General features: G+C 40.2%; 2 protein-coding genes across 3 annotated transcripts in view; one reads left to right on the top strand and one right to left on the bottom strand.

Annotated features, from left to right (window-relative positions):
• cep89 (centrosomal protein 89) overlaps nt 1-25,559 on the top strand; it is a 106,430-nt gene that overhangs the window by 33,947 nt on the left and 46,924 nt on the right. The gene's annotated exons all lie outside the window — the stretch shown is intronic.
• LOC139657291 (E3 ubiquitin-protein ligase RNF182) lies at nt 14,900-20,415 on the bottom strand. Of its 2 annotated transcripts, none has more exons than XM_071535077.1 (2): nt 20,407-20,415; nt 14,900-15,580 (listed from the first exon to the last, which is right to left on the bottom strand). In XM_071535077.1, the coding sequence occupies exons 1-2, from the start codon at nt 20,413-20,415 to the stop codon at nt 14,900-14,902; spliced, it is 690 nt and encodes a 229-aa protein (XP_071391178.1). The 2 variants fall into 2 exon arrangements, with proteins under 2 accessions (XP_071391178.1, XP_071391187.1); XM_071535086.1 differs by lacking the exon at nt 20,407-20,415 and adding an exon at nt 19,630-19,638.

Here is a 25,559-nt window from a genome sequence, read left to right as displayed (position 1 = left end):
ATGTGAGAGGTTAAATTTCAGTAGTGTATATGAGAGGTTAAATTTCAGTAGTGTATGTGTGAGGTTATATTTCAGTAGTGTATTTGAGAGGTTATATTTCAGTAGTGTATGTGAGAGGTTAAATTTCAGTAGTGTATGTGAGAGGTTAAATTTCAGTAGTGTATGTGAGAGGTTAAATTTCAGTAACGTATGTGTGAGGTTAAATTTCAGTGGCGTATGTGAGAGGTTAAATTTCAGTAGTGTATGTGAGAGGTTACATTTCAGTAGTATATGCGAGAGGTTTATTTTCAGCGGCGTATGTGTGAGCATTTCAATATTATGTATATTATGTCTATTTTCAATTTCAATAATATATATGAGTATACAGTATATGAGTGGTTCAGTAGGGAATGTGAGAGGTTTTCAGTAAAGTGTGTGTCCCTGGTGGACACAGCCCCTAATTGGCCATAAAGCACAGCTAACCTTGCCGTATGAATGGCTGCTAAGCTATTTGGTTTCCGGGGAGCGTTTTTTTTTTCTCCTGTCTTTACATTAAATTGAAACTAACTAAAACTAACAAACATACCTAACTAAACATATTCCTAACTGTAGATATGTTGCTGTGGTATTAATGATTCTGGAATTCCATGTAATTGCCTAATCTCATCAACACTCTCAGATATCATCATGCATCCCGTATCCACATGGATCACGTGTGTTTAAGAAGCCATCACGTGCTTCTGTCTGGTTTTGTATGAATGCATTTATTTAATTATTGATAGACAGAGGGAAGCTGTCAGTTATTTTCTGCTCTCCTGTGATAATAGACACCCATGGCAATGAATGGCATTGAATTCAGGACCTTTCTTTATCAACATGGACATATTTTGTGTGTTTTTAAACCCTATTTATCCACGGAAGGTTTTGAACATGAATCCTCTTTTTCAGCACTGCTGTGAAAAAGAGTAAGAGGACATGTGTATGCATTAATGCGTGTTTGTTAATGTACTTGTCATACAGTTTCTTTAGCGAGGTGATTATGCATATCTCAGCCATCTCTTCAACTTGCACACATGGCAAGAACTCAGCAACTGGCTATGGTTTTATTGACAATTTTGACTTGGAATAATATGAACTTGTACCAATGGGATGGTATTCACCCTAATAGGCATGGGGTTAGGCAACTCACGGCTAATATTAGGCAGTTTATTATTAATTGTGACTGACCTGCCTCAGCATGGCTCCATCCATACTCTCTCTCACACTCTCCTGCCCTCTAGTAATAACTCTTCTTAGTCTCCCATGTCCAGTGACACTCCTGTGTTCTGCCTATTTAATGTGAGATCTCTTGCTAATAAGTCTTTCATATGCAATGCAATATGATTATGATATTATTTATGGAGACTTGTTTAAACTTTCCCTCATTTCTCTTGGTAGTTTTGCTACTTTTGAGTTGCTTAACAACTTAACTTAGCTTAGCTTAACTTGATTTTGAAATGGCATGGTCCCCTTATTATGTGTTTTAATTTACAGACCTCAAAACTAAACTCTGGTTTTATCCAAGAATTTTCTGAACTTCTATCAGCTATTATGTCCCAGAATGACAGAGTTCTAATTCTTGGTTATTTCCACATGCATGTCCGCTCACCCACTCCTTCTTCTTTCACTATTGACTTTTAATTTTGTGTATTCTGTCAGAGGTCCTACGCATAATAAGGGTCACAGGCCTTGTCCTCTCTTATGGTTTTTCACTGGGTAATATGGATTTACTAGACTTCCCTGTCTCTGATCATAAAGCTGTCATCTTTCAGTCCCTACTCCCTCCTCTTGCACACAAGCCCCGTACCTGATCTGTTCTCAGCGCCGCTATAGGAATCTCTCTGCCCCCTGACAAAAGTACATTTTAAACAAACGTACAACATAATATTAAATAAAACTGACACAATAAAAATCTATAATTCCTGTAACAGGGCCCCAGCATTTCTGTAGGCTTTTCTGGGGGTTTTCTGATTTTAACAATTATTGTTCAACTACTCTATATTTTATTTCACTTTCCAAAGACAAAATTAGGAAACCTAATGCAATGACATTACTAGGGACATCAAGAGACAATGCAGGAAAATCGAGCACAGGTGGAAAAAAGGTAATCTCACAATTTCACTTAATATCCTCAAAGTCTTAATGACTGTTTATCAGAGTGCAGGCAAGGACGCTAGGAAAGCATGTTTTTCCAACTTAATTTCTAGCCAGTATAATAATCCCAGGGTATTATTTCAAGCCATTGACAATTCAAACCAACTCACTGATCAGTCACCCATCCAATCAACCAATAGAACCTGCTCCTGAAAAGTGTGAGGAGTTTCTTCAATTCTTTGTTGAGAAATTAGATTAGATCACAAATTTCCAGAGACCTCTGTATTTGCTCCAATCACCCTGCTATGCTAACTCATTTTAATGAAATCTCCCTTCCAGCCCTAGAGAACACCTTCTTCCACATGAAGTCCACTTCTCATCCTCCTGATAATTCTCACAAGGTTCTTGAAAGAGGTATTTCAGACAGTTGGTCCTAGCAGTTTAGTAGTCTATTGTCAACTACTCATGCAACTGTTATCAAGCACCCCCCTCAATAAGGTGGTCTACTGCTGCACAAAGCCTGTTCAAATGTTGATATTACAAGTAACATTACTTTAAAAGATTCAAAGCCAAATAAAAAAAATGGACATTGCAGCAAACTAAATGCAAATGTAAACAACTGCAATCCAACAGCAACAAATAGGCTTTGTGTCTAGGCTATTAAACAGCCATTTCAATATTCCCCAACAACAATATTCCATGATTTTTTTTATTGAACAGAGTCCTAGTAAAGGTTATAGTGACTACTTGTTGGAATTAAACATGTTAAAATCACACACAGGCAACACAAACTAGACTTATGAACATGAAAACAAAATATAACAGGGACTGTCAATGTTTACAACCTTGTCTGTCTACTTAGAGGAATAGTTCACCCAAAAATTAAAATTCGGTCATTATCTACTCATTCTCATGCCAGTACAAACTCAGATGAGTGTTTTTTCTTACATACAACTTACCTGGAGTTCTCCAGTGTTATTACATAATGCGTTGTTACAAGCCCTTTCACGATTCTCAGTGCTCGCCTGTCAAATGTGCTTCCAATGTTTTCCCCCTGGCTTTGTCTGCCAACTTTTGAGACAAATATTTGTTTGCGTGATAGATATATCCCTTCACCAGCTAGACGTTTATGATGCACTTAACTGGTAGTTGTAGCTACTGTCAGCTAGAGCTATTGGCTGCTCAAAAAATCGCTAAAAGTCGAAAGATGATGCCATAGGCTAATTTGCATAGCAATATACTGTATATGCTACAGTCCCCGCTGTTAGTGGAGGAATGGAGGGGTTACACTGTGTATGGGAATCTCTGTGGTCATCAGACCTCATCAGATAAATTAAAACGGTAATAAAAGTAAAAGTGAAAACAGTAAAATAAGAAGACAGCACAATGTAAAAAGATAGGAATACAGGATAAAAATATAAAAATATGATAAAGTTGTATTGATTCTAATAGTGATGGTCCTCATGCAAGTAGTTCCAGAGCCAAAAGCCGGTCACCTTTAGTCTTCAGACTAGACTTTATAGTAGTAGTAACACTGTAATAGTAACAGTAGTACAAGATGGCAAAAGCCCAATCATCTTTAATCTTAAGGCTTTGGCTCATAGGGGGTTAATAGGTCTCTGATATAGCTTGGAACCAGACCTAGCCATGCTTTAATCATGCAATATAATCTTAAAAACAAATGTAGAGCCAACAGATAAATCATGCAATATGATTTGGTCAGTTTCTATCAGTTAAGATCCTAGCTGCTGCATTTTGAACAATCTAGAGACATAAAAGACTTTTGATTGCCAGAATAATGATGGTTATACTAGTCTTAATGCGAGGAGATAGAAACATGAATCACTTTCTCCAGATTACTAAATAATAAAAACAGCTTAAGGCAGTAATAGTACACCAATCTCTTTACCTGTTCATCAAAGCATCAAAAATTACTGCCAGGTTCCTAGCAGCTGGCCTCAGATTGGCTGACAGTGTCGAGACAAACAACTCAGAAGTGTATGGGGGTCCAAATACAATTTTATATTTTTTATTTTGTGACATCCACTTCATATCACTGAAGTATTCCTATAGAGTGGCTAGGCCCTTCAAGTACCGGTTTGCAGGGTCAGATATGTTTGTGGATCATCAGTGTAGTAATGGAAAGAAATATTGTGGTTACAGATGATATGGCCAAGAGAGAGCATGTAAATGGAAAACAGGATGGGGCCTAAATTCAACATTGAGGAACTCCACAGGTTGTGTGTGCTGAAGAAGAAGTCAATGTCCTCCCTAGGAAAGGAGGAAATAATTCTGTCTCATCCATATCCACGTGTCTGGCCTTGGCTACCTACTGAGCTCAGGGAATGGAACTCCTAACCATGTCAATGTTAATGCCTTGCTCTACCCACTGAGCTACACAGGGCTGACAATTTTATTAGTGTTTCCATGGCAACAGCAGTGAGAAAGAACTGTGTGTGTGTGTGTGTGTGTGTGTGTGTGTGTGTGTGTGTGCGTGTGTGAATGCTATAGGTGGTGATCAAACAGGTGAAAGCTGTAAAAAGGAGGAGAGCTGTAAAAATGTTAGAGCTCTATACCTACAGAGAGGATTTAATCTGTACAGTCTCATCAGTGCTAACCTTCTTCCTCCTTGCTTGTTATTCACCACTCTATTCTCTTGTTCACTGCCATGGAAACCACAAGTTCATTAAGAGTCACACTCTAATGACCTTCATATTCACATTTTTTTTTTTCCTTTGTTTTTGCCTTGCCATGTTAGCTGTGTCTGGTTAGTGTGTAGCCTGCTGTTGGTGAAGAGTTTGTTGCTTGTAATTAGGATTAGATTGATATATCCGTCCTATATTGTCCTTTTATTAAAAATCTGATCTGGTGCAGTCAGAGTTGTCCATCGCTAATATGATTAATATGACCCAGTTTGATGGATTACATATTTATTGTATAATAGATCTAGAGATGCACCGATCGATCAGCCAGTGACCGGAATCGGCTGGTTTTCAGATGATCGGCCATGACCGGTGACCGGCAGATCAGTCTCATATATCCGATTCTGTGCCGGTCAAATTTAAGACAACGGTAAAAACTCTGCTGTTCCAGTGCGTCCCGTCTCCTCTCTCCGCCGCTGTCCTCTCCACCGGGCCCACGGGCCGCATTGATCCTCACGATTCAAACCCCGGTCGGCCTGGTACCCATCGGTGCCGAAAAACCCGTTCGCCGGACACCCGGTGACGCATCGGTGTCAGGACCCCCGCTGAAATCTTGGACGGATCACCGGGAACAAATCGGTGCCCAGCTATCGGCCCTGGCCGGCACCGTGCCCCCAGGAAACTCCGGGAAACGTCGGCCGACGCGCCGAAACCACCATACTCTGTGTGTCTCTCTCTCCACCGACAGAACAGACGGCTGTCAGGTGGACAGAGCTCGCGCATATGCATGGAAATAAACAGCGATATGATATAATTGTGTAGATTTTACTTTTCAAAGCTTCAGTTTATCACATGCATGATATCGGTTAGCCTGCTTACTGTGTGGGAGAAACAAACTACCTCCCGTTCTCAAAAAGTCATTTTTTTTCACCACAAGATAGCACTATGACTCTTTAAATCTCCATTACATTGGGATGGGCCAAGAAAATTGCAATCGGTGCATCTCTAAATAGATCAATACTACCCTGGTTATTTAAGGGAAGCTCTTAACCTGAATTGATTCTAATGTAACATTCAAGAATGCATGAATATGTATTATTATTATTAGCATTATTATCATTATTGTTATTATTACATAGTACAGTGGAGAGTTTTAGTGTCCTGTGGTCCAGATTCCTTTTCACAGGCTTTTCCATCCTGCCAAGATTGTACGAATTGAAGCTTATTCTACTGTTGCAGTCATTGTAAGTCTGTCTGAATAAGAGAGTCAGATAAATGACGGTAATGAATGCAAATATAGAAATAGGAGGCTGGGAAAATAAAGGGAAAGAGACACAGAGAGGAGACAGACAGGAAGAGATAGAGAATTAAATGACAAGGATGCATTCAGCCTGATTAATTTCAGGCACCAATTGCTCTCGACACTTGAATAAATTTTTCTGTCATGCATCTTCCTCTCCGCCTCCATCTTTCCGTCCTTCTTTCCCTCCATCTCCCTATTCTGTTAGAAGAGCACAGTGTTTGTGTTGAGGAGGTACAGCAGAGACAGATCACATGACCTTTCAAAAGGAGCAGAGAGGGAGTCTGAGAGGAGAGGAGGTGAAGAGGAAGAAGAGACAGGAGGTGTTGAGGGAGCATCAGAATTTAAATGCCACCACACACACACACACACACACAGGTTTGCCATACTGTACTTGTGAGGACCTTCCATTGACTTCCCTAACCTAAACATAATCCTAATTCTAATCCTAATCTTAACCCTAAACCCAAATCCTAACCCTGTACTTGTACAAGTTACTGGAAAGTGGTATAGGGGCAAACACTGAAGATTTAAGTATTTCTTATAATATTTTTTTTATTATTATATTTCTTAATAGCAAATGTGCAGTTAAAATTAGAAACCAAACAACTGACTGACAGTATGAGCCCAACTCTTTCATTTATATTTAAACAAATCCAAAGAAATGCAAAAATGCACAGTCTCACTCTGCAGAGACCAAAAGTTTACATCTTCAAACATCTGCATTTATAGGATTGATTATTGATTCCACAGGACATTTTCGCAAGGCTGTGGAAGTCCTGCGAGAGAAGGTGAGACGGCTTTGTACACTATCAAAGAAAGAGTCCAATTGATGTTCCAAGTAGGACCTTGTTCATAACACTAAAGTCAGTCAGGCGATTGCATTATATGATAGTGGAGTGTGGGTGTCCATCAACAAGTCCAGACTTTTTAGAATGGGAAAAACATCCACAAGAGACCCTGCATGCAGAGTTGTCCAGGAGTCCAGAAATATACTAGGAGTCCAAAGAATGTCAATAATGCATGCAGGGCAGAATTCAGTCAATATCCATTTTTTAATCAAAATTAAAAAGTGAGGCTTCAAATTTTATAAACATCTTAAATCCAGTGACCCCTACTCCCCCAGAATATCTGATGTGGAAACACAGTGAAGACAGGCAGAATCTCGCTTCTTACCCCACTATGAGAGATATAAGAAATAAGAGAAATAAGTCAAATTTACCCCCAGTTTAACAATCTCCTCTGCAGTTAAATTTAAAGTTAAAGTTAAAGACGAGGAGAGTTGATTGTTGTCACACATGATGAAAACTGGTCAACAATACTGAATGAAGAATAGTGAATGCAATTAATTTTGTCACCTTGTGAGCTGAATTATATGGTGTGTGTTAGGTAGGGAATGTGCGTGGGTGTGTGCTATAGAGCGGGCAGATTGTGACTACATTATTCATGTGTTATTAAAATTCATGTCCCCATCTGCTTGAGACACCTGAAAATATTGAATATTTGAGTGTGTGCATAGATAAATTTAGTTTGGTCGCAGGTTTGCATGACTAGCTGCTTGACTTCAGTGTGAGACGAATTATTACGCTTGGCGTCATTTTTTACAAAATTCTCCTCAGTTCTTAATTCTCGCTTCATTTCCAAGAACATTCCCTAGCACTTCTCTATCATCCATGATCAAATAACAGAAAGCCACTGCGCTCAGCCTGGTCTAACTGGGTTAGCTTTGTGTTATCATCAGTGGTGGAATGTAACTAAGTACATTTACTCAAGTACTGTACTTAAGTACAATTTAGAGGTACTTGTACTTTACTTGAGTATTTCCATTTCATGCTACTTTATACTTCCACTCCACTACATTTCAGAGGGAAATATTGTACTTTTTACTCCACTACATTTATTTGACAGCTTTAGTTACTAGTTACTTTGCAGATTTAGATTATTAATACAAATTATAAATCAACTAATAAATTATGATATATTTTTATAGGTTAAGCTACCCAGCAGTACATAAAGTAATTAAAATTAGCTCCACCTTTACCAGCTGCAACATTAAACATTAATGCATCAATAATTATAGTCCAATAACATGATATGATTCTGAAATGGGCCATTGTGCATAATGACTACTTTTACTTTTGCTACTTTAAGTATATTTTGATGCGAATACTTTTGCCCTTTGACTTAAGTAAGATTTTGAATGCAGGACTTTTACTTGTAACAAAGTATTTTTACACTGTGGTATTGCTACTTTTACTTAAGTCAAAGATCTGAATACTTCTTCCAACACTGGTCATCATTACCTTGGTAGCACATTAGTGAGCCTGCCTAAACAGGGCCTACATGTTTAGAAGAAATACGGAGGTAGCCTTGTGTTAGCATTAGCTTTGTAACATTCTTGTACATTAGCATAGGTTTTTTGTTTGGAATTTGTTTGCACATTAGTTCGGTAATGGCCATACTTAAAGCCCCTACAAAAGGGGTCTCTGTGTAATGGTGTGACTTAGCTAGATAAAAAATGGCATTCAGATGAAGCTGCCAGTCAAGCCAGCATGAGGGCCAGCCAAACTGTTTCTGCTTAGGCTAAGCTTAAAGGAATAGTTCACCCAAAAATGAAAATTGTGTCATCATCTCCTCCCCCTCATGCCAGGTGAAACACAGGTGAAGTTTGTCCATATAACACACAGGGAGGCTGCAGCACAACTCCATAGCAGCCTTCTCCAAAACAACTGAAGTCAGTGGGGACCAGTTCTTCAGAGTTCCAAAAAGACCTACAGTATATTTACACAATCATTTAGTGCAAATCTTAACTATGATTGATTTGCAACAAATAATGGTGTGTAGGTCTTTCTATTCACAGTGTGATTGTTTGTCTGTTTTTGTTTTGGAGCTCTAAAGAACAGGTCCCCATTGACTTCAGTTGTTTTGGAGAAGGCTGCTACCAAGTTGTGCTGCAGCCTCCCTGTGTGTTATATGGACTAACACATTTCACCTGTGTTTCATTTGGTATGAGGGGGAGGAGATGATGACACAATTTTCATTTTTGGGTGAACTATTCCTTTAATGTGGTTATGTGGACTGCTGAGTTGGCCATCTAGGGTGCAGATGTAGTGTGTAACTTTATGTTATGGGATAGAAATTTATATTGATGGCAGTGTGTAGTAGTAGTAGTAGTGTTGTTGGTTACAAAGGTGTCAACAGTGCTGGAATACACTGTTGAGCCTTCTTGCGGTGTTGTGGGCCTCAACAAAACATCGGTGAAGTAGGGTGCCTACTTGGTAACCCCAATGACTTACCTTCACTCACTCACTCACCCCAGACTGATCTCACAGAAAAATGTGAAATGAACACGACATGTTAACAGCAAATTACGTGTTGGTGGAATGTAAAGTGTTAAATTTACGTGTTCCCAGCACAAAACAGTTACGTGACGGAGACACGACTATAAACAGGAAGTAGTGTGACATTGAAATAAAATGGTGTTGTGGTTGGGGTGGTGGATGGGCGTATACGTTTGCCTTCGATGCTGACGACCGGGGTTCGATTCCCAGCGTTTTCAAAGTACATTTCAACCGTAAGTCACATTTAAATTTTTAACAAACTTTTTCCTTATTTATCTATGACCAAACCATTTCTCTAACCTTAACCAAGTTGTTATAGTTGCCTAACCATAACCTTAACCCAAACCTTAACCAAGTTGGTTTACTTGCTTAAACTTTACCATAACCTTAACCAAACTTGTTTTACTTGCCTAAATTTACCCAAAGTCGTTTTACTTGCCTAAATTTAACCGTTAAACAACCTGAGCCTCGCTGGTGACGTCATGACCGTTCAAGGTGATGCGTGGTATTTGGACGCATCTGCTCTCCACAGAAGTTAATGGGAAGGATTGGCGTATCACCTGCATGTAAAATTGGACTTTGGCGTAGGCACTGCACGCAATTTGAAAGTGTAAAGTGGTGTTATTTGTACGCAGATTGAAGAGAACTAGTTGCTCACCCAGAAAGCTAGAGTAGGTAGCTGGTGAATGTTGCTGCCTGTCGTATAGTGCTGTAGATTTGACCGTATAGCCTGATGTTGTCTATGGTACTAATTTGCATGGTAGTATATATAATTCTGTTAAACTCTGAATTGGGCCTTTATAGGGATGACTGGACCTAATACAACACACTGGCTTTTCCATTTTCTATTGCCTTAGCAAGAATGTACACTTTGAAGGTTCCAAATCAACTTTCTCCTCATGCTAACAAACAAAAAATAATTTTCCTTTGGTTGTTAAGTAGCAATTTGGAAGAGATTTAAAAAAAAAAAAAAAAAAAATGAACACTACAGTTATTGTATTGTTAATTCATTGGTGGTTCAAATGGTGCGGTATTTGATTTGATTTGTGCTGCTCATGTTTATGTATTATGAAAGCTATTATTACCAATGAAGAAGAATTATTTCATAACAATGTTCAGAACAGACATGAAGGGAATATAAGTTAAAACGAGTGTAATTGTATATGCATCTCCTCCAAGTTGTATGTTCTCCGTATTATGTGTGTTGAATAAAAAATAAGTTCAAAAAAAAAAAATGAATAGCAGTGTAATGGTACAAAACATGTACCATTACACTATGCAATCAGCAATGTAGTGGGAGAAATTAAACTGCAGTGCAATGCTGGCCTATAACTTTACTATTTTATGTTTACATTGAAAATGTAGGCCACCAACATGTGACAAGATAAAGAGCAATATATTATCAAAATCATTATCAGATTGATGATTCTGCTATGTGCTAATGCTCTTCAAGTATGCTGTGAAATTTTCTTTCCGATGTATCCTTTGGGAAAGCCACATGAAATTTTCCAGACATGTCTTCAAATCGTGCGTTAAGTATGTTGTGAGTGTTCATCGTTATCGGGAAAGCCACCCCAGTCCGGTTGATTCAAAGCCTCTGCTCATATATCACTGACGATCAGCTGTGACAACCGGCCGACTCAACAGCGATTGTTTACGAAGGCAAATGCGGTTTATGATCTCTTTGATTGGAAATCTATTTAGGCCTAGCTTTCTGTCTCATCGGTTGCTTGAGGGAACTTGTGTGGTCAAATCCTGGTTAAATTTCGGAACAGTTTTTTTCACATAGCCTGTTTGTCTTAACATTTTTCTTTTCATAGCAGTGGTGGCTTTATTTCATGATTTAATTAATTAGGCTATTTGATTTCTGATTTCAGTGAGTTACAGAAAATTCTGGATTGTGTTCTGAGTATATTGACAATAATACAAAGGCCACTTCTAGGCATTTTTGTAGCTGTGTTCTGGCGTTAGTACTCCCTTATAACACATAACAGAGACCACAGCTAAAATATATGGATAACACCAGACATTTGAGGTTTACATGTCTTACCTTACACATAGGAATATTTTTACCAGCTTACAAACAATGGACGCAACTAAAAGCTTGCAAGATTAGGCATTTGTGAGCCTGAGTGCATGCATAAAAAAATCAGTTTCAACTGTCAATCAACCATGGGCTTGGCTCGACAATTCAGAATAGACCACACAAAATCTTATTCGGGGAAGCCCTTAGTCCCAACTGAAACTTTCATCTGCTCACCTGTAAAGAGATGAAGCCATCATGGCTGAATCAGAGAGCCAGACCTAGGAAATGCTTTGTATGTTACCTTTTGCCAGAGATGGAGGCAGCGGAGCATGGTCTGGACTGAAACCCATTCTTTTTTCAGATGGAGGTGAGGAGCTTCCAAGAGTTTTATAATGTAACCTGCCACTCAGCCCAGAGGGATGAAAGGCAGGGTCCTATTGTAGCTGTCAGTCAGTACAACCAGCAGGACAAACGCTCTACCGACAGACAGTCTGTCCAACAGCACTGCTAACCCAGGCAGAAAATAAGACTTCTTTACACCATCTGAACTGCTGCCACATACTGTATGTCGTCTCTCATTTCTTTGTTTCTTTTGTTCTTTGTTTCTGTCATTCCTTTGTGTCTGTCTCTCTCCAGTCGGTTGTATAAACCAGTCTTAGCACTTTATCGCTTTATTAGTGAGGAGGACCCGGTGTAAAGGGCAGTTTATAGTACAGCGATCTATCATCGTTGCCACCGGTGGTGATCACATTTTATGGTTGGTCGCAATGACATGTTGTTTATAATATACTATAGCGATGGGCGATTTGTCATTGTTGCGATGGCCATTGCGCACATCGCTGAGACTTAAATTGGATTGAACTCTGACCCCATCGCTGGCTCAGTTGTCATGACAACACTATGGAACATCACTTAATTCTCTTAATTCTCTGAGCTCAAACTAAATAGTAATCAACAGCAATGGAAGACCATACATTTGTAGAAAAATGAATGAACACATTAACAATGTTCCCATGCCTTTAGAGAGGGCAGATTACAAGGATGGAAATAAAAAGGCAAATTCCTGGGCAGCCGTTGTGGAAAACCTCACCACCGATGGTATGTGACTGGCTAGTAATGAAAGATAAGCTTTTCTCCCCAACCCATGAGAAATTATCAGAACACACCCGCTCCCTAAATCGTAAAATTGACGAGTGCAAAAAAACGCCACTAGATGGCTGTATGGGCAGACAGCTACTTTCATTCCTTTCTTGTCTTAGTAAAAGCCCATTAGACAACACAGAATAGACTAGACTAGAGCGTACACTGAGTATTTCTCTAGACTTGAATCAAGAAAATAGATTTACTTGAATGACACCTCATATTATAAAGACAGAAGGAAAAAGAAAATTGGAAAAGCTGTTACATAATAAAATGCCATTGTAGTAGGCTATTTTGCTGACTGGTGATGGTCCCAGTCGTCATATTTACAAAATGTCTTTTTTCAGGGCTACCCCAAAAAGCCGTCAGACAGCTACAGCTGATTCAGAACGCTGCTGCTAGAGTTCTAACTAAAACTAAGAAAACTGAACACATTACACTAATTCTCAGTCTCTGCACTGGCTTCCAGTTTGTCAAAGTAGCGACTTTAAAATACAAATTGCTCAATGGTTTAGGACCAAAATACATCTCTGACTTTCTCTTACCATATGAAACCTCTAGACCCCTCAGGTCATCTGGGACCAGTCTGCTAACTATTCCCAGTTAAAACTAAGCTTTGACCACTTTTAAAACTAGGCTCAAAAGCTTTTTGTTCTGCACTGCCTATATGTAACTTGATCTTTATTCTCTCTTTACGCATTTTAATTCTTTATTTATTCTCTCTTCCTATGCACATTATTATCTCTTTTTATTTATTTTATTTATCTTATCCTGTATTTCTTATCAAATGTCTTATGCACCTTGTGTAAAGCACTTTGAATTTCCTATGGGTACGAAATGTGCTATATAAATAAGCTTGCCTTGCCTTGAAACACTGCGGTGAAAGAAATAGTTCTCTCTCTCCCTCTCTGTCTTTCTGTCTCTATCTCTGTCTCTTTCAATCTCTCTCTCTGATGTTATCGTAGTCCAGCTCGTGTCGCTCTTGATAACCTGATAACGGTGATGTTGAAGGAAGCGTGGGATTGGTTGGTGTTCAAAAAATGGAGTGAATCCAAGGCAACAGGCAGAGGTATAAAAATGATGACAAAAACAACGACACAAGCAACGCATCCAAAATAATTCTCCATTTATTTCATGGTTTAGTAGCTCCTGTAGTCAGTAGTGTGGCACTAAGCTGAGAGCTGCAGTCATCAGAGCTGTAGACAGACACACAGGAAAACATAGAGGGAGCAGGTAGATAGACAGTGGTAGAAAAACACAGAGCCAGATATCAGGGGCTTAACTGAACATGTCTAGAGAAAGGGTTTGAGACAAAATTTTCCAAAATGCTATATATTCATTTTGGGGAAGAATATCATCTTTCATTATCTAAAATCCCAGACTGTATAAGTGTTCTCATTTAGTAAACCAAGGACTTAAGTTCCCTACTATCCTTTAAAAATTACCATCATTTGGTTTAATGTTGTGCTGTCAATCGTTATGTCAGAGTAGCTGTCACTTATGGATATCTCATTTAAGAACAAATCTCTAGAGAGTACAGATCAGAAAGAGGTTGGAAGAACAAAAATACATGACACATCACAGAAACCTTGGTACTGTTTGCCCTGCTCCCTTTTCACAGTACATACAATACACATACAGTACATAAACACACACACACACACATACATATATGCACATACAGCAGTACAGAACAATGACTACTGCTACAGTCACCTCTCCAGGTCACTGACAGAGCTCGTCAGTCGATATGTGGTTCTTTGTCTGGTTCTCGGCCTGACACAGGGACAGACCAATCTCGGAACCCATCGTCTATCGGTATGACGACGATTAGACTCTGGGGGCGACAACCAATATTTCCGGGTTTCCGGTGTAGCCAGCGGACATCCTGGCCAAGACTTCCTCTTCTGTGCGCCGGTCATTGTTTACAGTCCGATTAGTAACTTGAGACGCGAGAATGGAGTCGGAGTTGAGAGACGACGTCTCATATGCAGATATCTGTTTATAGAGATTAGCCGAAATGTCGTCTGGACCTAAAAAACTTGTGAAACAATCCAGTCGTAGACGTCGTCTCTCAACTCCGATTGGGGACAGACCAACAGTAAAGGCAGTCTAAATCCTTCTAGCTCTTCTGATTGGACAATTCATTGCATGAGGATTGCTAGTCCAACTGGTCCAAGTGCTGGAAGCCTTAAAAACCTGTTTAGAAGTGGACGTGCCTTCACCTTTTGTTCTCCTATCTATCTATGTTACACACCTGATACCGGTCCAGGTGAGCACATTTTTTCCTACCCTAGGACAGCCCATTATTCAGTCCTCCCATCCCAGTAGCATTGCATCAGCCCCTGGAGGAGCAGTCACACATGCCCTGGCATAGACACTGGCAGAATCCATAGACCAGGCAAACTGTCAGGCTTGAAGGCACCAGGCTAACGCATACAATGCCCAGAGTCACTCTCTGGATCACCAGAAGGTAGATTCCCAGAGGCAGTGAGCCAAAGTAGAAGAAGCCCAGCAGCCAGACAAGGATGCGAGGGACATGGTTACAGAACTTGGACAGGGCATCCTGGTCTGCCGGCCTGTTGGAGCCCAGCGACACTGAGTCCAAGCTCTGCTCGGCGTAGATGTCAGAGCTGCCATTGCGGCTGGGGGAGCGCTGCAAGTCCCTCTGCACCTCCATAATGGTGATGACCAGGCAGTTGGAGGAGTCGTGGGAAGGGCTTGAGGAGGAGAGGCTCTTGGGAGTCAGGACCACCTCCTTGCTGTGATCGGAGCTCCAGGACTTGTCCCGCGTCGCCAGACGGGACATGATGTTGGCGTCGTCGGGCAGGCACGACACCTCGTACTCTGTGACCTCAGTCTGGTGGCGGCAGAAGGGGCAGGAGATGCAGCCGGCGGCATCAGCCATGTCCAGGATCTTGTTGAGGCAGCGGGCACAGACCCGGTGCAGGCAGTCCAGGATCTTAGGCTTACGGTTGTGGGCATTGTAGCGTTGGTAGCAGATCTTACACTCCAACTCCTCTGGTGGAGGACAGGCTTTCTCCTCCAACTCAGCCTGAAGACAGCTCATCTTCAACTCATGTTCTGGAGAGGGAGAGAGAGAGAGACAGATGCCTAAAATTCTGGATGCATTTAAAATCAAATCCCGAAGAGTCAGTTCATTTCAAAGCTCTCAAAATCCAAGAACTGAACCCTGAAAAGAGTCCTCTGGTCAGCTGGTACTGAGAGTAACTAATACTAACACATACAACTGTCCTCAGACCAGCACTGCTTTTAAAAACATAAAAGTCAATCAAATAATCACAAATTGCAAGAATAATTATTTGAAACATTGGGACACTGAAGCTAAAACTCAAAGTAAATTACAATGCTATCGGACCCTAAAAAGTGAATACGACTTTGAAGAATATCTCTTGACTGTCAAAGATAAAAAAAAAAAAAAAAAGCAGAGACAGATCCTGACCAAGTACAGGCCCAGTGACCACAGTCTAGCTATAGAAAGGGGAAGGCACAAAAAACATGGCTCCCAAAAGATGAAAGACTCTGTGGTCACTGCATGACAGGTGAGGTAGAGAAAGTTGTGCACTTCCTCTTTCACTGTATAAAATATGAAAGAATGACATATTTTGACCTATTTAAAAATGCAGTTCCTGACTGGGAAAATAATAGCAAAATATGTGGTCAGCTGTCATAGCCTGAGGGACAACGGCTCCTCTTAAGACCTACCCTGTCCATATAGTTCTGTTGCTGTTCATCTGTTATTCCATGTTATGATGGATTTATTGATGAGCACTATGAATGCACATTTGCTTTGGCAATGTTGTTACAGAACAGTGATGCCAGTAGAGCTTGTTGAATTGAATTGAGTTCATATATGCAGAGAAAAATAAAGAGGGAAAAAGAGATAAAGATGCAGCATGATATGTCTGATTATTCCAGCATTGCATGAGACTTTGACTGTATTCAGGTGCTGAACCTGGCTGCTGTTTTCTAACTATCTGCTGTATCTCTAGGAGAAGGTCAGGCCTTTGCCTTCTCTTCTGTCTGCTTCTACTCTTTCTTCCTGCTGTTGATGAATGATTTATGGTTTGGCATTTGGATTGGGGCGTGAACCCAGAGCCCTCAGTGGCAAGGCTGGAACTAGCAATGTTATTGATCTCAGGGCACAGAGGATAAGGACAGCCACTCCTTCAGCATCCTCTCTGTTGATCCATTGTTTTTGTATAGAACTTAATATTGCTACAATTCTTAATGAAAAGAACAAGCTTTTAATTTGAATTGTTTGGATTTTAATTGGAAGTTACTCTGATTCACCCATCGTCCCTTGGATGATAATGGCTTTTAATTTGGTCTGTTTGGATAGTGAACGGTGGACTAATGTTCCATGCACTGGTTTGGTTTATTGACACTAGTCATCAGCAGTATTAGTAGTATGTTAGCATTAATCTGTGGTTGCTAACTGGATCCAAGTGAAATGCAGGGACTGAGGGGTTGGAGAGGATCATTGCTGGACTGGTCCTGCTGGCTCAGTGTAAAATGGTACACTGTGCTGTACCTCTTCTCTGTACCTATTATACAAAGAAGGGAAGCTACTCTGTTCTATCAAAAGGGCAGCCATGTTGTGCTCCAGAGAATAAGCTTTGTTTGGTGATAATTACAGTTTTGCTGTATTTACCTCAGATGTGTCTGTGAATAGGAGCAGATATGCTGTGCCCTCTGTACTATTTACATTTTACACATTCAGTTCACTATTTTCCGAAGTGATTTAATAAATGAGCGGTGACTTAGTGACTTGCTCAAGGACACTTCAACAGGACACATGGCTGTTGACTGACACACATTAACTGCTCTGGGCTTGAGATTGTGACCTTGACATCATGAAACCATGAAATCATGAACCCATTACCCACTAGGCCAGCCTGTAGCTGTACAAGTGAAAGGTGGTGTTATGACTCAGATCTGCTGAAATTCAACATTGCACACCTGCAGGGTGAAAAACACGTAACTGAAATTTGGAACTGGAATGTAAAGTTTCCATGGTCATTTATGTGTTGAGTGAGTTTCATGAACCTTGTGTCCTTAAAACCTGAAAAAACAGCTTTTTGTCTGGTCACAGTGATAGTCTATTAAATGTATTTGATGTATTATTTTGCTATTCTGAAACCAAGAAGGGCTAAATTGCATTAGCATCATGCTGAGGAATTAAGTCACAGCAGGTAAAAATGGTATTTTACATCATGGTTTCCATCCTTGTTCTAATTGCTGTTGGGGAATTAATGGAAAAAGTAAGTAAAGCTTTGTCAATAGTTGCTTTCCTGATGGATAAATGCACCACAATGAATGTTTCTTACTAGAGAATAGTTGTGATGCAGTTCGACAATTGGGTGACTTACAGTACATTGAGCTTCAATTCCTACAGAAAATCACCAACATTACAAGCAACCTGATGTAATGTAAGACAGATGTAATGAGTATTTTTGTAGTCAGTTAAAGGTAAGGAAGGTGAGGCCTATGTGGGAACTAATGAAAGCTACCTGCTATTTAATATAAGCCCTCTTTTAGGCTACAGTCAGAGTGGGCAAATGGCAGGGAACGCTGCAAACATTTATTATATCTCGGATATAATACATCATCATGGAAAGCAAAGGTGTTCTGTCGGTCTCTAAACACTGTTGCCCTGCCAACAGCCTTTCTGACTATCTGTTAATTCAACAGTATCCCCTGTGTAGTTCATTTTATTACTACTTGTCTCATTCATTTGAATGCAGTGTTTTTGTTCATACTGGGTCAGAGTTAAGCCCTGAGTTAGCTTGCTGGCCCACTAAACCTCATGAGACAGGTTCCTGGTCTGAACAAGAGATGAGTATACTACCAAGTCCACATTGGAATGGATTCAGAACATGTGGATGTCTTTGAGTCACCCAGCCAAAGATCAGACTTGAATCCCTTTGAAAATCTGTGGAATAGCCTGAAGATAGCTGTTCACAGATGTTCACAGTTTTCACCATCTGAGCACAAGTAATTGTTTACAACATCCCTCCCTTTCTATTTATTTCCAATGAACATTTTCGGCATTTAGTTGACACTTTTATCCAGAGACACTCCCAATAAGGTCAACAGTAGAATAAGCTTCAATTCCTAGATCACCCATATTACAAGCAACCAATAGTAATCAAAGGTCAGAGGTCACAGCACCCAGACAATAGATGGTAGAGTACTCATGAATGACAGTGAAGTGCTAGGAAAAAACAAAAGGAGGGGGGTAGAAGATATTTTTTTTATATCTGCCCCTCATGGCCCTTGGCAGACAGGTTCAGATAGGACTCATGAGATAATCATTAAATCAATCATTAAATTAGGCTTTAATGATCCTCATCGGGAAATTGAGGAAATAGTGTATAGACATAACACAACTGACAAGAACTAGAACATAAGTAGAAATATATGAATGAAAAGTATGCAAATATGTATATGAATTACAGCATGGATGCAGAAACAATGAATGAAAAAAAAGTACAATATAAAGAATATACCAAGAATATAAAAATATATGCAGTATGAAAATAAATAGATAATACATATATTAATGCAACATATACAAAACATTTACCAGAAAATCAGAATATTAACAATATATTTTAATATACTTCACATATGCAGAATCTGCACATCATGCATTCATATTATCACATTTACAGGGCTACAGAAGACCAATATGAAGCAAATGCACTTGCTCATTCTCTCTCACAGTGTCTATGCTGCTGCTGCTATTGCTGCTGCTCATCATACCAACATTTCATCAACCCCACCTCCACCCCAGCATCCACCTGTAGGCTCGGATTTCTAGTTTTCCCCCAGGGGGGAAGTTTGCTATCACCACTCCCTCCTATCTCATTTGGCTACCTTAGGTTTATGCTTGCAGGGAGTGATACGATCACACCCTCGAGGCCATAATAAACTCTGTATCTATATTTGCACTCATTCTAAATAAATCTGTTTTATGCCAGTGGTCTGACTGAAATATATGTACAGGAATACGTGCAGAAAAAGAAAAGAAGGGTAGCAGACTGGTAGCATTCAGAGCCCAGTACAGAGCCACAGAATAGCCAGTTTGTCCAGTTCACACTGGGATAGGAAGCACGCTGATAGCTACTGAAGCCCTGCAGGGCCCAAACAGGAAAACACTAATGATCAATTTCCTCCGTGGAGAAACAGCATGAAACTGTCAGTCATTGTTAATAAGGTCAAATAGCTGTAAGCACTCATCCATCAAAACACCAAACACTGAGAATGAGCTTAATGATTAGGTAGTATTAACAGTAGCACAGTAGGGGTCTCTAGTGATGGCTGGTGGTTTAACACTGCAACAAAAAACTAGCAATATGTTAAACCCCAGGGCAATGTTTGTGACTGTAATGTGTTGGCATGCTGGTAACATATTGGTATGGCAGTAACATGTTGGTGCGGTGGTAATGTCTTGCTGTGGTGGTATCATCTTGGTGTGGTGGTAACATATTGGTATGACGGTAACATATTACATACAGGGCATTATTGGAACTGTTGGTCCTTGTTTGCTCAATATTGTAAATAGCTCACTCTCTTTTGGCCATGTTCCTGATTATTTTAAACATGCCAGCATTCAGCCTCTGTTAAAAAAACCCAGTCCTGACCCCATTATACCAAGTAGTTATAGGCCCATCTCCAAACTACCATTTATTTCCAAATTTTGGAGAAAGTCATCTCAAAGCAGCTCCTTGATGTGGTCGAAAGAAATAATGTCTTTGAGAAGTTTCACTCAGGTTTTTGTCAGCATCATAGCACCGAAACTGCCCTTATCTGCGTCACAAATGACATGCCGATGAGTGCTGATACTGGTCAGTGCTCTGTGCCGGTGTTACTTGAACTAAGTGCCGCTTTCGACACCATTGACCATGCTATTCTAATAAACAGATTGAGGCAATGTGCTGGTGTCTCTGGGACTGCCCTAAACTGCTTTACATCCTACATTTGCAACAGGAAATTGACAGTGTCTTTTGGTAACTTCACATCATCAGCCTCTGAAATGACATGTGGGGTGCCTCAGGGCTCAATTCTTGGGTCAATATTGTTTTCCATTTATATGATACCTTTGGGACAAATTATCCGCCAGCATCACATTGCTTTTCACTTTTACGCGGATGACACGCAGTTGTATCTTTCAATTCATCCCAACGATTTCAGTAGGCTGACCATCTTACGTGATTGTTTGGCTGATATCAAGGATTGGATGGCTCACAACTTTCTCCAGCTAAATTCAGATAAAACTGAAGTTCTTATTATTGGTCCTGAATGCTTTTCTAAACAAATTCAGCAGTACCTATGCTCTTTTACAAGCAATGTTAAGCCTGTGTCAAAAAATCTAGGGGTCATCTTTGACCCTAACTTAAATTTTGAACATCATGTCAAGAAACTGGTACAGTCATGTTTTTTTCAATTAAGGAACATTTCCAAAATCTGTACTTTTCTCTCTTTTCACAACACTGAACGGGTTATTAATGCCTTTGTAACATCATGTTTAGACTGTTGCAATGCATTTTTTACCTGCCTAAATCAGTCTGCCTTGGGACGGCTCCAACTAGTTCAAAACTCTGCAGCAAGATTGTTGACTAAAACTAAGCATACGTCACACATTACACCTGTCTTAGCCTCTTTACACTGGCTTCCAATAGAATTCAGAATTAAGTTTAAAATTCTTCTAATTACATATAAGGCAAGGCAAGGCAGCTTTATTTGTATAGCACATTTCATACACTGGGGCAATTCAAAGTGCTTTACAGAATGATAAAAATACAGTAAAGGTAAAAGATTTACAATTAAAAAGTGCAAAAGTACAGACAAGAGATACAAAAGATAAAAGACTTAAAAAGTAAACTAGTGCAGTTCAAATCAAATGAGATAGAAAGATGAAAGAACACAACAAATACAACAAATACTCCCACTTTTAGATGCACATTCTGAGTGAACCCATATGTTTTTCTGTAATTTTCTTTTCCCCTGTCCTTCCTGATTCTACTCTTGATCTGATATTTACGTCAGATCTCACTGCCTAAGGCAGACGAGAATCATAGATTCTCCTCTTGGTCAAAAACCTCACCATCCACAGATGGATGAGAATCATACAGGGTAAAGCTCTGTCCCCCCCACATATAGTGTTCACTCATGCGCAAGTAAGCATTACCTGGACAAGACGAATGAAAATTCATACTTGCCCGTGTCAACTCTGTTGGGATCCTGAACAGAAAGAGTTAAAATTAAGGATATTTAAAAGCTAAGCTGAAAAGATAAGTTTTTAGCCATTACAGGGTAGAGTAGGCAGCGTAAAATAAGAAAGTTTTTAGCTTTGACTTAAAAGTGGTCAGAGTCGGGGCTTGTCTAATATCATCTGGGAGGTTATTCCAGGTCTGTGTTGCATGATAACAAAACGCTGCTTCACCGTGTTTTGTTCTAACTCTTGGGACAGCCAGTAGGCCAGATGTCCTAAGGGTCCTAGAAGGTTCATATGGCACAAGCATGTCAGAGATGTATTTGGGCCCAGAGCCACAGAGTGATTTGTAGACAAGCAGCAAGATTTTGAAATCAATTCTCTGAGTGACTGGTAGCCAGTGTAAGGATTTTAGAACTGGTGTAATGTGGTCGTATTTCTTAGTTTTCGCCAGGACCCTGGCAGCGGCGTTCTGAATAAGTTGGAGTTGCCGAAGAGCTTTTTTTGAAAGCCCTGTGAACAGACCATTGCAGTAATCCAATCTACCGGAAATAAAGGCGTGGGTAAGCCTTTCTAGGTATTGTTTGGACATTAGTCCTCTGACTCTTGCAATATTTTTTAGATGGTAGTAAGCTGACGAAGTTACCGATTTGATGTGGCTATTGAAATTTAAATCTGAGTCCAGGATAACGCCAAGATTTCTGGCTTGACTCTTAGTTATGAGGGACAGGGAGTCAAGGTGAGAGCAGACATTCTTTCTTTCTGTGCTCCAAAGACAATTATCTCGGTCTTATCTCTGTTTAGTTGGAGAAAATTTTGCCGCATCCAGTCATTGATTTGTTCGACGCAGTGACACAGTTTCAACAGGTCCATAGTCACCTGGCGTAAGTGATATGTAGATTTGCGTGTCATCTGCATAATTATGGTAGGCTACTTTATTATTTTGTAGGATTTGGCCTAACGGAAGCATATTGAGGTTGAACAGGAGAGGTCCCAAAATGGACCCCTGTGGAACCCCGCAGGTCATGGCCATCTGCTCAGACACACAGTTTCCAATGGAGACAAAGTACTTTCTGTCATGAAGATATGACTTGAACCACTTAAGGACAGTTCCAGAGAGTCCCACCCAGTTTTCTAATCTTTGTAATAGAATTGTATGGTCCACAGTGTCAAAGGCAGCACTAAGATCCAACAGTACTAAAATAGAGACTTTGCCTGAGTCATTGTTCAGGCGAATGTCATTTAGTACCTTTATGAGTGCAGTCTCAGTGCTGTGATGGGGCCGAAATCCTGATTGAAAGTTATCGAAGCAATTGTTCAGCATTAAAAAGTTACTAAGTTGTTGGTGAACAACTTTTTCAATAACTTTACCTAAAAATGGTAAGTTTGATACCGGTCGATAGTTATCCAGTACAGTAGCATCAAGACTGCTCTTCTTTAGGAGCGGCTTGATGACTGCAGTTTTCAAAGCCTTTGGAAAAATGCCAGATTGGAGAGAATGTTAACTATAAGTATTAGTTCTTTTGCCAGGCTGCTCAAAACTGTTTTAAGGAAGGCCTTGCATGACCAGGCACCTGAGTTTATCATTGAGTTGCTTCATTCATACCAGACCACAAGGTCCCTTAGGTCTTCAAACCAAGGTATGTTGGCTGTTCCAACATGCAGACTGAAGTCAAAAGGTGATAAAGCATTTGCAGCAATGGCACCTAGACTGTGGAACAGTCTGCCTCCCAATGTAAGATTGTCTGAATCCATTACTACTTTTAAATCACGTCTCAAGACACATTTTTATGCTTTGGCTTTTAACTGATTGTACTTCTGTCTTTCTGTCTGTTTCTATTTGATCTGTAAAGCACTTTGTAAACTCTGTTTTTTGAAAAGTGCTATATAAATAAAGTTTATTATTATATTATTATATTGGTATGATGGTAATATGTTAATAGGGTGTAATGTGTTGGCATGGTGGTAACATGTTGGTGCAGTGGTAATGTCTTTCCATGGTGATAACATGTTGGTATGAGATAAAATAAGATTAAGATGAATTTAATTGTCCATTTTCATGGAAATTTGTTTTGCAACCAGTGCCAGAACAACATACATCACACATCACACCAAACGGATAAGATCACAAGACTAAAAACAACATCCAAAAACAATATTGCACTAAAAAAATGAATGTTCAGACAAGATACACATTTCCCATCTGTCTTCTGCCTCAGAGCTGGAGAAATTGTAGAGTATCCATATTGCCCAGTATGCCCAGCTAATCAACATTTTAAATTCAATATTTAATCAATAGTCAATGTCAATCCATTGCTATCCATCTTGCATTAGTCCAGAGTTGTAACTAAACCTTGACTGAGAGACTAGATAATCATTGTCTTGTTTTAAAATTATGTGCACCTATGAGGAGTGCCATCACACCCATATATTGTCTGGACTGGTCCCCACAGAGGTTGCTGCTGGAAAGCGTGAGTTTCATTTTGTGCATGCGTATATGAACGCATGTTCACGCGCGATGCGGTTATCTTTTCCGAGCTGCAGTCTATAAACACCGTTGCCCGTGGCGTTTATCAAACGTAATAAATAGTTGACACAGACAGACCAAGAGATGCACTGCCCAGCTAGGTTAGCAAGACAGACAGACTAGAGAGAGATGCACTGCAAGCTAGCACATCAACTTAACGTTACTGTTATTTGCCGACATCAAACTTGGAGAGGAGAGAACACAAGTTTACCTGATTGCTGTTCCCGCAATTCACTCTCATGGTGTTTTTTTTCCCTCTTTTCGTGACCAGAAGGATAGTTCCGCTTCATCCTCTCATCGAAGTTGTAAACATTGACACACGCTTTGACATGAGGGGGAGGCGGGGCCCTTGCGTAATTTGCGGGGCCCTACGCAACTTGCGTAGTGAGCGTATAGGGCCACCCAGCTCTGTTCTGCCTCCATAGACCAAGTCTTAAAAGTGTGTACAAGACCCAACGTGAGTCCCAATGTTGGTTTTGAGTCCTTAGTGAGTACGGAATGAATGACTTCTTAAATTTGCTCTTTATACAGTTCAGCAGTCTAAACCATTTCCCCAATGGTACGAGCTGAAAGATGTTGTCTGCCAGTCTCTTAAGGCAAGCTTCATGAAATGCCCTCTCCAGTGGCTGACGTGACTTTGCAGTATACCTTCAGTAGACTGCGGATTCTTTCTTTCAGCTGAACGTAGTCCACATTGTTGCTCCATGACAAAGAGGAGTGCACCTGGACCCTCAGCTGCTATGAGGTCACCTGTTTAATTGGAGTCCCGTAGATGGTGACAGGGGCATAATTTGTGCTCTGCTTGCCCCTAAAGATGATCTCCTCAGTCTTACTTTTATTTAGGGTGAGGGTGTTCCACTCACACCACTCCACCAGCAGTCTCACACTGCTCATATACTGTCTGGAGTCCTCCCCCTCTTTCAGCAACGCCACCAGTGTGGTGTCATCTGAGAATTTGAGGACATACTGGTTGGACACATCAGTCACACAGTCATTTGTGTACAGAGTAAACAACAGTGGCAAGCTCACAGAACCCTTGGTCACCCCACAGTTTGTTGTCTTGTCATCAGAAGGGAATATGTACTGTTGATTTTCACCAGTTGTTGTCTATACGTGAGGAAGGAGCTATACCAAAGAATAAGATTTGGGTTTATTTGTAATTGCTGCATTTTGTGTAAGAGAACGTCCGGCATAGTATTAAAGGTGGATGAGGAATCAAAAAACAATGCT

Source organism: Centroberyx affinis, unplaced genomic scaffold (assembly GCF_046629955.1).
Source record: "Centroberyx affinis isolate AG114_WGS23_722 - 3 ecotype Tasmania unplaced genomic scaffold, CSIRO-AGI_Caff_v1 ptg000172l_1, whole genome shotgun sequence".
NCBI classification, from domain to species: domain Eukaryota; kingdom Metazoa; phylum Chordata; class Actinopteri; order Beryciformes; family Berycidae; genus Centroberyx; species Centroberyx affinis.
The sequence above is the reverse complement of the archived record's forward strand: the minus strand, read 5'-3'. Positions and strand labels throughout refer to the sequence as shown.